Below are 14537 nucleotides of genomic sequence, written 5' to 3'. Positions count from 1 at the left end.
TCAATCAGAAAACTAAAAATTAAACAATCTAGTCTGATGACTAATACAATAACTCATGTCATTTAATAGATCTTGGTGTCAAGAATAACTGGGTCTACATTCTTTTCAGTAATACTGTGATGTAAGAACTGGTATTATATTGAAGTACTACTGACCAGTGCAGCTGTTAATACGATCATGTGTTTTTCCTACATGAGCCATCTGCTTCAAGTATATACATTGTGATACACATGTACAACTTTAGGATCTACTTAAAAATGAGTAAGAGGTTTCCAGATCTGTGTACCTGGAGCTCTCGAATATCAAACTGCTCTTCAAAGATATAAGCAGCATCAGCTCCTGCTGCCAGGGCCCCCATGTTGGCCAGGTAACCACAATAGCCACCCATGGTCTCGATGATGAACACGCGGCGCTTGGTACCACTGGCCGACTGCTTGATGCGGTCGCAGGTCTAGGCAAAGACAAGATATTCTAAGTATACATTAGAAAAGCCTGAATTTGTATGGCTGCATATGTCATGCAACTTTGCGTGACTTACTGGTAAAAAGAAAGAAAATAAAGCCTTTATAGAAAAATACATCTTTAAAAATTCCAAAATAGCATAACCCATTTAGCTACAGCAATTACCAAATAATTATTTTGAATTATACACCGAACACCAGAATCAACCAGAACCAAAATAAAATGGATTTTTACCATCAGCCCTTATTTGCTTCCTGCAAATAGTAGAACAAAAATTCATTTTGGTTTGTATATGGAATTAACAGTTGTGATAAGCTGTCTAACACAAATAGATACAATTGAGCTTTTTAATAAATTCTGGCATGACTAAATTTCTCTTCTTTGCTTTAACTCTTTTCATTACTCAAGTTTATATTCTCTTAGTCCTGATGTTAAAATTCACTGCATTCCCAACCAGATGAAGCAGTTACGACTTCGTAAGCCTTGAGCATGTACTGCCCAATCTTTTACTTTCCAATAAGGATAACCACATAAATATCACTCTTTCAAGCACTACTGGTTTTAAAATATTCTCATTTTTTTTACTAATAGGTACATACTTACTATAAAAAGATAGCAATTTCCACTTGCAACTTACTCTGACCAGAACAAGGAATGTTCTGTACAAGATCTGTTGCTTACACGAAACCAAATAACACCAGTTTTTATTGGAGCTGCCTAAGAGGCTTGGGAAATAATCTCCAGTGTGGCAAGACCTAGGAAACTTAGGAAAACACAGAAACCAAGGCACTACAGACATACTGTCCCAACATCAGTTTTGTTTAGTAAAAATGGAAATAGATATACCTGGAAAATTTGTCATCTTGACACCTGAATTATGATAATGTTAAAAGAATCCCCATGCCTTACTCATTTTCTGAGTGACTGTAGATGCTCTAATATTTGAGGTATTTCTGTTTCACAGTTTTTTTACAACCAGGACCTTCACTCAGCTAACTGAAAATAATACTTGAAACTGAAATTCAGATTGTGAGCAATATGGTCTTTAAAAATATACCCAACAGACCACAGAACAAGTAATTAATTGATACATGAGAAAAATTAAAATTATTTTTAAAACCCTAGAACTTCTAACATAACATGGTTTAATGCACTGTAAGACTAAGACCAGTGTATGCATTTATTTAGGTCCACGTAGCAAAAGCTATAAATAAAATATGCATGAATGAAATTGCATGTGTCTTTGCATATATGCATGTTATGTGTATACACACACAAGTGAAGAATTCACATTAGCTTACTCAGAATACAGATTCTGTTATCCTAAGCAGAAAGGAATCTCCATAACAAACTACATCACAAAAGCCTACTTTGAATTTCTAGTTTCCCAAAATTGCTCTTTTCATCAGTCTTGGATTTTACAATGTCCTCAAGCACTTTCCCCTTCCAGATGTTGTTTCGTAAGACTTTTTGCAGAACACTGGCTTTTGGCCTGTGGTAAACAGCAACAAATTTATGAAATTTCCCATTACTTTTAACAGTGACAGGTGCAGCACTGAACCAATTACATTCCAACATAGCTCAGCAGTTGCTTACAGGACTAACCATTTTAGATGTACTTAGAAAGGTTTCTATCCTTGACTCTACAAGAGACATACTGCAAACTTTCTATTATTCTTGCTTTCTCAGAATGACTGTGACAGAAGTACCCAAATACAAAAATAGCACAGATTTTAACAAATCATTAATTCATATACTACTCTATAGGCTAAAAAGGCCAAACCTCAAAAGCCTGCTGCAGGTTTCAGCCATCTTCAACATGAAGGCACGTGGACTCTTGGAATTCCATTGCTAGTTGAGCTTTCAGATGAACTGATCCAGCTTAAAAAAATTACTGGTATTCAAAACTTTGCCAGATCAGCAGTGTTCTACTGTGAGCATAAACTAAACATCCTAACCATAAATAATTATTCAATAGACACAACCACTCTTTTTTCCACTGAGAGCATTACTAAAAGCTGTACAAATTGCAATTAATAACAAAAACAATTAAGAGGAAGCCACATTATGTGTGATCATTTGTTGCCCCATTGTGTTTTCATGTTTTCACTTAATAGTCCATCACTATTAGAAGTGCTGTCAGTCACAATCAGCATATTTACCTACTTCTACAAATGATGGGCTAAGGGGGGAGCAGCTCATGGAGTGCTGAAGTCCCACGTCCTGCCTAGGAACATACTGTTAGTGCACCCACAGTACACCTTAGGACATCTGCACCCCAGGGACCCTGCACTGCAGCTCTCAAAGCCCAGGCTGCCCTGCATGCCAGCACAGCTCTTCCAGTTAGCTACTGCAGATTTTTCACTCTATTTAAGTAAGTAATAGTGTATTACAGCAGGAAAACAAACCTGCATTTCTCAAACCCCTAGATCTCTAGTCTTTCTTGGCCAATTACTTCATAATTAATTATATGGGTTGCTAATGAGGGGTTTGATAAAACTCAGAGATGTTCTAAAGCAAACTCACTTGTTTGCATTAGACCTCAGATCAGTTCCCATTGCCATGTCTCCAGCAGAGTCAACAGGATAGTGAAGAACTGAGAGAGTTAATACAACAGTTGTACCCAAGGGAAAAAAAGCTATGGCAGACAAACTAGAGAACTGACTGTCCTGACTGAAATCAGAACTCATTCATAACAAGTTCTGGCATCACAATGTTTAGTTAACATCTGGGACAGGCTGCTTATACTATGCATGCATGTACACACACTTAACAGATGTTAAGCCTAATGGAGTCTATGAGATTATACATGTGTTTAGTGTTAATCATGTACTTAAAAGGCTCTACTGCACTGAGCTGAGCCAATAGTTCATGCAATAAATAGGGCATTTATTTATAAAACACATGCTTTCTTCTTTCACCTTAAGATAAAAACAAAATCAAAGCAAGCAAAACATTTTATTCTCAGTAACAGCAAACACCCTAAGCACCAATGCAGTCTTGAAGAACAAGAGTACCCAAAAAGTTAAATATACAACACAATACTTTAGTAAGGTTTATCTTTAATCAGTCTTGGAAAATTTAACTACAAACCATAAAAAAATACGGTAACCGAGTTATCTTAGAAAACCAGGCATTTCAACATCATTAGGTATCCTCCTCTTACACACTTTATGATCTTAACTTTTAAAAGATATGCATTCTTACCTCCACAATAGCATTCAAGGCAGTGTCAGCACCAATGCTAAAGTCTGTGCCTGGCACATTGTTGCTAATAGTAGCAGGTAACACACAGATAGGTACGCAAAACTCCTCAAAGCGGGAACGTGCCTCGTGGAGCTGCAGACAACTTTCATAGGCCTGAAGCAGTGGTACAAGTGTGAGTGACACATTCCTGTCTTTGGATTGCTCTGCTAATGACTCCTGGCATGTGATGGTAAATGTGGCTGCCCACTGGCCCAAGTCAACAACACTGGTGAGATTATTTGGTGAGACAAGGGAAGTATCCTGTACATACCACAACAGTGCACTGGGGTTGCATTGGCACAATGCTCTCTGAGGAAATGCAGAAGGTTAGTACAAGTTAATGCAGACTGAATGTCAAGTGTGCACGGCACAGAGGCCTGAAGCAGCTGGGCAGAAAAGGATGGCATTAAGCTAGACTGGAAATCATTCCACAAGAAACCGCTCAAAGAACAAAGTCTGAAACATGTTAAGGAGCTTAGAAAGTTATCTAGTAAAACCATCACAACTTGAAGGAAATGCTTAAAGATGCTTTTTTAAAAACTATGTTATCCTATAAAATCAAGGCACACATCTATTTCCACCAAGAAAAGGGAGAAAAAGTTTTGCCCATGCCTTCAAAGATGCTATCAACATCACACATCTGCCTCTATGCACACAGACTGCATATAGGCCCAGAAAAATCCAGGAACATGTGCACATGGATGAGTAAAGTTTGCAAGTATAGTTCAAGGATTCTTTCAAAAGCAGCTGTAGGTCCTTGGAAAGATTCCAAACTCTACAAAATAAATAATCATGTCAAAAGGATTAGGTGTTCCTAGTACATGCCAAAATAAAGGTTAAGATTTTGCAGCTGGCTTAAGTCAGCAAACATTTTTTTAGTTACATTATTCCAATTATTTCTCATCTAAACTAATCAGTATCTCTCATGATGTGTGGCAATTTTTCAAGCTGCCTATGTAATGACTCTCTACATGAAAGGCTGATTACACAGTATTTCTACTTTTTCTTCATCTCCTTCTCCCAGAAAGGACCAATGTTCACAGAAGTCCCATCTTCTCAATTTATCAAATCAGTTCAGAAAAGCAAACTATTGTAGATCAAAATTAGATAACTACTGAGTTATCTCCAGACATACCTATACAGTGACTGATTTAAGCAATAACTGAAAAGAACATGACAGGGAAAAAAAAAATCCCCTGTCAGAGTTGTCTCTAGGCTTTTGTCCTCAATAGACCAGATCCTGTCCAGGGTGAGAACAGGATATATATACATATATATATACATATACATCTATATATACACACATATGTATACATACATATCTATCCACACACGGCGGAAGAGCATTAAGTGCAAACTGCCTTTCTATAATCTCTCTCTTCTCACGTACTTTGTAAATCCAACCTTCAGATAAGCTCAGTGGTAGGATGCACTTCTGGTTTAAGGCTGAAACACAGCCAAAAATACTGCACTTTCAGACCCACAGTGCTGAGCAGCAGTATAGCCACAGCAGCAACAAATGCAGGGATTTTGTCTGGAGTTTGTTCTTTTCAGTGGATGAGACTCCACTGAGGAAATTTCAGTAATCACTTGGCCCAACTCAGCTTAGTCAGGTTACTTTGAACTTCTACTGAAAGATAAAGACATACAAAGTTTAGCAAAACCACATGGCTTCCTGGAATTCTGCAAAACATGAGTTTCTCAAGAAAGTTTTATACTGAGACTTCTGGAAAACCAGGTTGAAGGGAGATTTAGAGCAGTAACTAACATAATTGTTAGTCTGATTTATGATATGTTAAGATGCAGTTAAGATATGTTTTACTTGCATTAAATACTGCCATTTTATTTGATGCAAGTGGTTTCAGCCAACATATCCAAAGACTGTACCTTCACCAAGCATGAGCATTAGATGATTATATGCAATGTCTTCGCATCACTGCAGCAAAATATGAAAATGCTTTCAACATAGGGTCGCTTAATTATAAAGGGTAAACAACTGATCAATGGTTTTAAGAACTGCTATACAACTATTTTTTTACAATAATTACTACACTAAGATGATGGAAGGATACTGCACTAAGTTAATAAAATGGTTGAATCATTTCCCACCCTTTTATTGGATTTATGTCATTAAAAAGGGTATTGCCATAATCAAGGATGCTTTATAAAAATACATGCAGTCAAGCAAGGTCTGTGGTTTGTTAACTTCACGCTGATCTAAATGCAAGTGGCCATTGAAGGGAATGGAGTTCCTGCCCTTGCTCCTCATCAGCTGTTGCCAGGACTGAAGATGAAAATGGCAATGGCTAGCTAACTCGGACAGGCTCATTTCCAGCTTCCTAGTTCAGAGCAGCATGGAGCCACATGTGCTACTGAGAGGGTACAGGAGTCTGTGTCTTCAAAGGAAAATGATGATCACTGCACAAAGGCAATCTGGCTGTGGCTTTCTTTGCTCCTCAGCAGTTGTTTGCTCTCCCCCCACACCCCCCAACCCAATTTATCAGCCTGTATCTCCTTCTCTTTGATGACAAGGCAGATTGTCAAAGAAACATTAACAAGTTTTAGCATCTTCCTTTTTCAGGTTCCATTTTTCTCTCTCTCTAGCTGGCATCTTTTTATTTTCATTTCCTCATTTAATTCTACATCTCCTAAATCAAATGAATATTCTTTTTTTTTTTTTTTTGTTTATCCCTCTTTTCATCAGTTTCCTCTAGCCCATCAGTAGCTTCTGTTTTCAAATTAAATTTTGATCCTTTCATCTCTTTCCATGTTCTGCTGCTGAAAGAACTTTTAATTCACGCTGCTTAATTACAGATTATGTTTCTGCTTTTCAGTTCCACCTGCAAATTGTATTGCTAATGTCTCTTTTTGACTGCTATTACGTAATCCATCTTGCATTCATAAAGAAATTTCTATCCTTCATGGTTCTGTAAGAAAAAAAACAACTAATACTTCTTGGTTGTCACATTCCTGAGGTCTGATAGCCAAAATAATATTGTATTCATTTCACTGAACTAGCAATTTGAAGTTGAGAATACAGCTGTTTTAATTATGGTAGTTATTTCAGTGATGCTTCATTTCATAGAAAGCTTGAAGTTCCTGTTCTTATCCTGCAATCCTATTTTGTCTTGTCTATACATACAAGCCTGATGCACACCCTCTTCATGGTACAGAAACATCCAGATTTCTCTGTATTTTATACTGAAATTTTCATTAACACTTGTTCTCACTGAAGTGAAAAATACAGATCATAAATTCAAAACACTATTCAAAAGACAAACCAAATTCAACTATTCAACTAATTAAAGTCCATATTATAAAACAAAAATTGAAAAAATATTTCAAGAGGGTCACAATCTGTCACAGAATCTAAATTCTAATTATTGAGAAATGCTCCATCCACTGTCTATGACTTCCTGAAGTCTTGTTTAATCTCTCACCAGAAGTTAGGTATCTGTTGGTCTGGTTTTTCTTGTTTTTCTTTTAAAATGCAGAATCTTAACACACTTTATCTGCAAATGTCTCAATGTACCATTTACCTGTCCTGACAAGTTTAGAAAACTGACATGTCTAGTAATGCCAAACACTAACAAGTCCTCCCTCATTACCCAGCAGAATTATACTTACCTTACTGTACGTTGTCAAGATCACACAAGAACAGTACCACAGAAAAACTAAGTGTGATGACATTTTGGTGTCCATAAGAGGCACTACTACTCTGAGAGCATTGAAAACTATGATGCATTTATTGACCTAACAGTGGTAAAAGGAATAAAAAACCCCTACATATAAACTAGCAATTAACTAGCTATAATGGACACTCATGTCCATCGTCTACCTTGATTTACCACAGTCAATCGTGTAACGTGCGTAGAGCCTATCAGCCACACTCAACAGGGGCATGGCTGCTCCTGAACCTCAGCCAAGCACGATACAGGAAGGAATGGATGTATTTTTCACTGGCACTTTTAGTGAACCATATTCAATCAGAGCAGAAATCTTAAAAGATACCAAGAAGAACTGTTCCTCCAACGCCAAAGTCTGCTCCTTCCCAGACAAATCCCAAAATATAATTTTCCACTTAACTTGAATCTAAATTACTTTTCATATTTAGAGAAAAATCTAAGCAAAATGAAATGCCAAAAACAAGATTGAAGCTAATAGCAAAAAACACCATTTCAAAAAAGTTTTCTACTACATCATTGAAAATACGGAAAGGACAACACTTTATTATCTAATGAAGGCAAATGGTATCTAGAAACCTAAATATGAAGCAAACCACAGCAACAAGGAGACACAGACTGACTGACTATGATATCATCTCCTCTACATATAAAAACCTATAAAAAGAAGTCAGTTTGGTTAACGAAGCTTATGAAGATAAGAAAAGAAGAAAAGTAGATGTTATGCACAATCATTTTACTCACCTTAGCTTGTGATCATTTTGGAACAATATTTTTATTTACCAGAACTGGAAATAACATCAACATTTATAACCTAAGTTGCCTATAAAGAATATGCTCAAGAAATTTCAGTTACCTTACAGTCTTGTTCAAGGCAATAATTAATGAAAGTGGTATTTCCTAACCGAACAGGGTTTTTTGCTGAACATAAAATTACTTATGATGGCATTATAAAAAAAAAATAAATAAATTAAAACCCTTAAAACTAAGGCAAAAAAAAAAAAAAAATTAAAACCCTTAAAACTAAGGTAGTGCTTTTGAAGTTGATAACGTTTGAGAAATCCTTCACATTTCTGAAAATAGTATCATATTTAAAAATTTCAAATACGTCTAAGTGATAGAAGAGCTGTCATTTAATTTTCAAAAGCAACTTGAAACTTTTTTTGTCCAACTGATTATGCCTTCTGTCCAACTGGATCTAGTATTAGAGAATGAGAGAACCACAGCATGGTTGGGGTCAGAAGGAACCTCTGCAGATCATCTAGTCTAACCTCCCTGCTGAAGCAGTTTCACCTACAGCACATTACACAGAACTGTGTCCAGGTGGGTTTGGAGTATCTCCCAAGAAGACTCCACACCTTCTCTACGCAGCCTGCTCCGGTGCTCTCTCACACTCAAGGAAGTTTTTGCTCATCACAGATTATCATTCAGATTTTAATTTATATTGTGTTACTGGATTTTTAAAAAAATACTTCATAATATATCTCAACTCTTTTGGTTAAATCTGTTACTAGTAGAATAAATTTAAGTCCTATTACTAGAGGATAAAGGGGAGGAGTAGAGAACTCCTCTACTTCTCTTAGAGAAGTAAAGATGTTAGATAAATAAGAACCTCTTTCTGGACAGAGAAACTTTCCTCTCAGTATTTGTTACAGCTAGGTACACTGATACTCTACATATAACAGGGATTTTTTCCCTCTACAGTGCATCAAATGATTGCCAAGTCTCAGCTCTCGGTTTCTTTCTTCCTCATACAACAGACAGATGCCATCTTATTTTGTAGTTTAAAAATTTACAGGTCACTGTAGTTTCAGAGTAAACCTAATGGAAGCATTTGGGATCCTAGACCTTCTCTTTTTTTAAATAGGTGTCATGGATGTGGCTGTATCAAGCAGATATAGTTTTCCAGATAACATTTCCAAAGTTCTGGTCTATAAAAATATCCAGTTCTAGCCAACTGAGTCAATTTTATCCAGAACTGCTTTGTTAGTAGGTGCACACACCAGAGCAGACTTACATCAGTTATAGTGTTCAGAGCAGTATCTGCACCAATGCTGAAATCTGAACCCGGTACATTGTTGGATACAGTTGCAGGAACCATAACCATTGGAACACAGAATTCATCATATTTCTCCCGGGCAGCTGACAATTCCAGAAGTCCAAGGTACGCCTGTTGGGCACAGGCATTGGGTGAAAATGAGGATGAATGAAGTAAGGGCAGAGTTAGAGTGACAAAATGGGAAGGGCCACAGGGGGAGCCATTTCTACCACAGCACACTTCAGCAAGTCAGAGCACTAAGCAACCACTAAAATCTAACACAGACACAAAAGAGAAAGCATTAAAAACAGGTACACATTTGAAAAAGACCCATAAATAGAACATTCATTTTCAAGGAAATATATCATTTAGACAAAGTGCTTTTGACAACACAAACTAGTTCCCCAATCTTCAGGTACTGTTACCCCTCATTTAAAACAATCCTAATATTCCTGAATTAGGGTCACGACTAACAGTGTGGGGGAAAAAAAAAAAAGATCAATTCCTTATCAAGAAGCAGTTAAGTATCTAATCTAGGAAGAGCTGGCAAAATACTTACTTTCCCGAATCAAGATTTCAAAAATTTATTATTTTTGTAAAATAACATAAATATGAAATACAGAAAAAATTATTTCTCTAGATCAATTGTGGATTTTGAAATGCACTATGTGAGAAGAGTAGCTTAAATAAGGGAGCACAGTGTCATTACTACTGAAAGTCAAGAACTTCTCAAAGTGTGTTCTAAGTGTTGATACAGTATAGACTGCAACTTGTAATATAATGCTATCTCACCCTTGTTTATCTGCTTAGCACATCCTGTTCAGCAGTTCCAGTCTCTGCCTTGAATGTCAGCTTTCCACAGAATCAGTGAGTGACAACCCTTCTGATCCTAAACACTACTTCTGTTGTGCATCAAATACAGTTAGAACCAAATGCACCTTACATGAAGATTGGGTAAAAATTAAACCAGTCTATTAATTTTGTTAGGAATTCTACTCTACTCAGATGTAGTCAGATATTTCAGTGTACCTCAAATCCACCAATAACCATAAGGGCGCTTATGTTGTTCGTGCGCATCTGGTCAGCAATCTTCTCCAAATACTTTGCAGGAAGAGTACTAGAATTATTAAACCAAGAGAAAAATAAAAACAGTTTACAAACTCTGCAGCAACAAGAACTAATTACTAAGCTGAAACTATAAACTGAGCAGAGGAGAATAGTTTGTTTTACAACAAACTCTGCAGCAACAAGAACTAATTGCTAAGCTGAAACTATAAACTGAGCAGACGAGAATAGTTTGTTTTACGTACGTATCCATACAAATGAATAAACCAGTAAGGAAAATCATGTCAGATTTACTGGTTCCAGATAGCCAGTAAGGAATCATGTCAGCTGCAAAGAAACTACAGGTTTGCTAGCCTTTACAGTGCAAGGACCCCAGAAAAAGTTTTAAGTTGAGGTCCTGATTCCCATTTTCATTCTCTCTTCAGAGCTGGTTCAGTACTATAATGATACCCAAGGTGGAACATAATGATTAAAACCAAAAGAAATAAAACACTCCAAAACCACAAAAACTGAGTACTTAAAACATTCAGTGGAATGAAAAGAGCTTGGAATCATACTCTGGTTATATTAAACACTAGAATTCATCATATCAATTAACAAAATATTGACGTTACCGTTTGGTACCAAGAATTGATCCTCCTTGACCAGTCCAGCCTCCAACATCTCCCCAGCTGATTTCCTTTATCTTTGAAACAAAAGTAAAAAAAGAAGATGCTGTTAAGTAATTACTTGATTACTTCTCTTGACCTGCAACAAACACCAGGAACTGCTTTATATAAAGCTATTGTAACAAGCTGTTGGGCACAGACATCACTAAAACTGAACTTGGCAAAGAAAACATTGAGAGGTTAACTTATTTTCTCTTGAATTATCAATCCCTTTCCATTCTACTTTTTCTGTCCTCCTCCAGACCATGATGAATGCTGCCTCCCTGTTTTTTATCTTGATCCTATTTTCACATCCTCTCCTAGTGAATGTGAGATACAAAAAACTAAAACAAGGTGTTCCAAGTTAGTTTTAGGACCTATGGCTCCACGTAGGCATAGAAATATTAAGTTTTGTATTCTGTTTCTCTTCAGCACACCAACTGATGCTCAACATTTAAAACAGGGGAAAAGGAAGGAGAATATAACTCATCTAAGGGAAAAAAAATCCTCCTCCCTCAACAAGCACCACTGCAAAGTTTCTTGTAGCTAAGGAACACAGATGAAAAAACTCCTTGTTCAGAATCACAGATTCTTCTGGTTTTCTGTGGAAAACCTATGACATGCTTAACATTGACCAAAATTTGTAGGACGGATTAATCTGAACTCATTTTGTAGCTCTGCAGCGTGTGGTTAGTAATACTCTGCATAAATGACTCTACAGACTAGAACAGTTGAGAAATACTGTTAAAATTAGGGGGTTATGCATCTTTATGAAATAAAAGAACTTAGAGAATCAGTTTCCATCACAGTTATCACAGAATATACTTTCTAAGAACATAAAAGTGGTGGTGTGGGTTGGGATACATACTACTGGGTAGAGCACAGATGTGATACTGACCTTCCCTCTAGAGAAACCTTCAAATCCATCAATGACAGCAAACATTTTGTGGCCTTCAGTTATGCCAACTCTCACTGCAGCCCTTACTGCAGCATTCATTCCAGCTGCAGGGGCACCAACATTTAAAACTGCCACATTAAAATTAGTCTGCAAGACAAAAATAGTATTTAATAAGCACTTTAAATTCTATACCATGGTGAATTTGCACACCCTACACAGCTGCTAAATATTGGAATGCAGGAAAGGAAATTTCAAAGCCCCTAAACCCATTGAAAATCTAAAGTTAACTAGAAGACACAGACACATTTCCCCATCTGAAGAACATCACAGAGACAGTTTTAAACAAAAGAATGTTTTTAAGTAAGACTTTATCATGTTTTCATTTGTTTTGCAAGTTAAATTATACTGGCTTTTATGTTTTTGGTTTTTTTCAAAATCATCCAAAATAGCAAAACCAAAAAGAGCAGGAACTGATTCTAGCACAACAGCATTTTTGTCTGTCATCAGTACCAGGTAGAGTGGAACAGACAACATTTACAATTACCTTATAATTAAGCTATTGGCCACGGGCTTTTGAGCAGCTGACAATATAGTAACAAAGAGGAGCACTCAGCATCTTTCACAACACCAAATGTTTTCAGACTATGGCAGTTTTTAAAACATTTCATAACTCAAAGTAACTGCTTATATAGTGTGTCTCCCCAAGGTTACTGAGTATCCCAGGAAAGTGGCCAATCTACTCTAACTGAAAAGTCTGAAAAATAAAAAAATAAACTTATAATTTAAACCATAGGCAATGTAAGAGAGAAGGTTTTATTTAAAACGTGACATGAAATAATAAATATTTTGGTATATAAAGCAAGAGTGCAACTGGGTGTAAAATGCTAGTAAGCACCTTTGCATTAAATTTTAACTGCAAAGCATGAAATGCAGATCTTCTGTGTATGACTCATTCCTTGAAATGGAATGCCCATTTCCAGATGTATCACAGGCCACTCTCTTTGACTAAGAAACCAGTAGCTAATATAAATCAATACCATTACACTGACATCAGAAAGTGTTGATTTACAACAGATATAAATATAATCCATAACCAAAGAATGAAAAAGGCACTAGCTTTTATTTTATTATTTTTACAGCATTGAAATGAATGCTAAGACCAAAATATAAGTCAAGAATTAAAACTTTACATGCCTGAACTTTGGGAAAGTTTAACCGTTCTGTATTCATTTAGCAAAGAGAATTTAAATGATGGCAAATTGTGCAAGCAAAATGCAAGAAAACTTGACAGCCTGAGCCTATACACTAAAATTCATATTGGTCACCAGGATGACCCTAAATTGTTTACAACTATTGACATAGCACAATTGTAACAACTTGGTATTGTGGAATAAACTTATTAGCTTTATCCTGGAAGATGAGAATACAAACCAAAATAACCCAGTTATCAAGTAATGATCATGGAATCCCTCAAAAAATAACCAAAACAAGCAAATTCAAGAACTAACAACACCTCCAAACTAAAGGACAAAGAGAAGAGATCCAAACCAGAATATATATGGAGTATTTTTTAGCTCTGATGCAACTCAAGGATTGTAGAAAAATGCAAAGGAAACACAAGCAGCAAAATACCATATCTGCAGAACACTACTGAAGCAGAGCATTCAGCTGGCTCTACTGATCTGATCAGCTCAGCTTTTTCCTCAGTTCCTGTAACATGCATATTTCATCCACTTTTTAATTCTCATTCAACCTCTTTTATTGGAGGACACAGATATGGTTACTTTAATTCTCATTCAACCTCTTTTATTGAAGGACACAGATATGGTTGGTGTGGTCAAATCCAAGTAGTTAATAACAAACAGCTTGCATCTCCTTCGAATGCCATTTATCACAAGAATGCATGGCAAGAGGATTTTAAAACAAAATACAAAAGCCCAAAGCAAACCATCCTAAATTTGCCTACATTTACCTGATTTGGTATATGAAAAAACCCCAGCATCCAAACACCTGATACTGCAAGGAAAATGATGAATATCCACCAAAAAAAACACCCCTGAATTCTTTAATCTCTTGAAGGTCAATCTTAGGTTCTTATTTTATCTTCAATGCAGTTTTTCTTCTTAATAATATTGAGAAGATCCTAGTAATCATAACTCAAACATTTAATTGGGAAAAAAAATTCTAAAAAAATGTAACAGTAACACAATTATGCAAATTAATGTAACAAATGGTCACAAACCACAATTAAAAGAGGAATTAACTAGTAAGGTGACATAGTCAGCCTACTATGGTCAAACCCAGAATTGTTCGAGTAAACCTTTAATGAAAACAAAAAAATCCCATCTAAAATTTGTTTGCACTCAACATTTACATCCCATCTAAAATTTGTTTGCACTCAAAACTTATTGTCTGCTTCCTAATAAATCCAATTGCACAGTCTTCATTATTGCATCCCATGAATTCCTGGATTCACACTTGTTCCTGAGTGCGTTTGT

General features: G+C 36.2%; 1 protein-coding gene across 2 annotated transcripts in view; it reads right to left on the bottom strand.

The window, feature by feature from the left end:
- Nucleotides 1–14537, bottom strand: part of PFKP (phosphofructokinase, platelet) — a 36756-nt gene that overhangs the window by 4556 nt on the left and 17663 nt on the right. For both annotated transcript variants that reach the window (XM_009070901.1, XM_009070902.1), the window contains exons 12-16: nucleotides 12040–12186; nucleotides 11109–11179; nucleotides 10459–10546; nucleotides 3670–3822; nucleotides 287–451 (exon numbers count right to left, since the gene is read on the bottom strand). In XM_009070901.1, the coding sequence (XP_009069149.1) occupies nucleotides 287–451; nucleotides 3670–3822; nucleotides 10459–10546; nucleotides 11109–11179; nucleotides 12040–12186 (624 nt within the window). The remainder of the gene's footprint in view (nucleotides 1–286; nucleotides 452–3669; nucleotides 3823–10458; nucleotides 10547–11108; nucleotides 11180–12039; nucleotides 12187–14537) is intronic.

This window comes from Acanthisitta chloris, unplaced genomic scaffold (assembly GCF_000695815.1).
Source record: "Acanthisitta chloris isolate BGI_N310 unplaced genomic scaffold, ASM69581v1 scaffold7723, whole genome shotgun sequence".
Classification (NCBI taxonomy): domain Eukaryota; kingdom Metazoa; phylum Chordata; class Aves; order Passeriformes; family Acanthisittidae; genus Acanthisitta; species Acanthisitta chloris.
The sequence above is the reverse complement of the archived record's forward strand: the minus strand, read 5'-3'. Positions and strand labels throughout refer to the sequence as shown.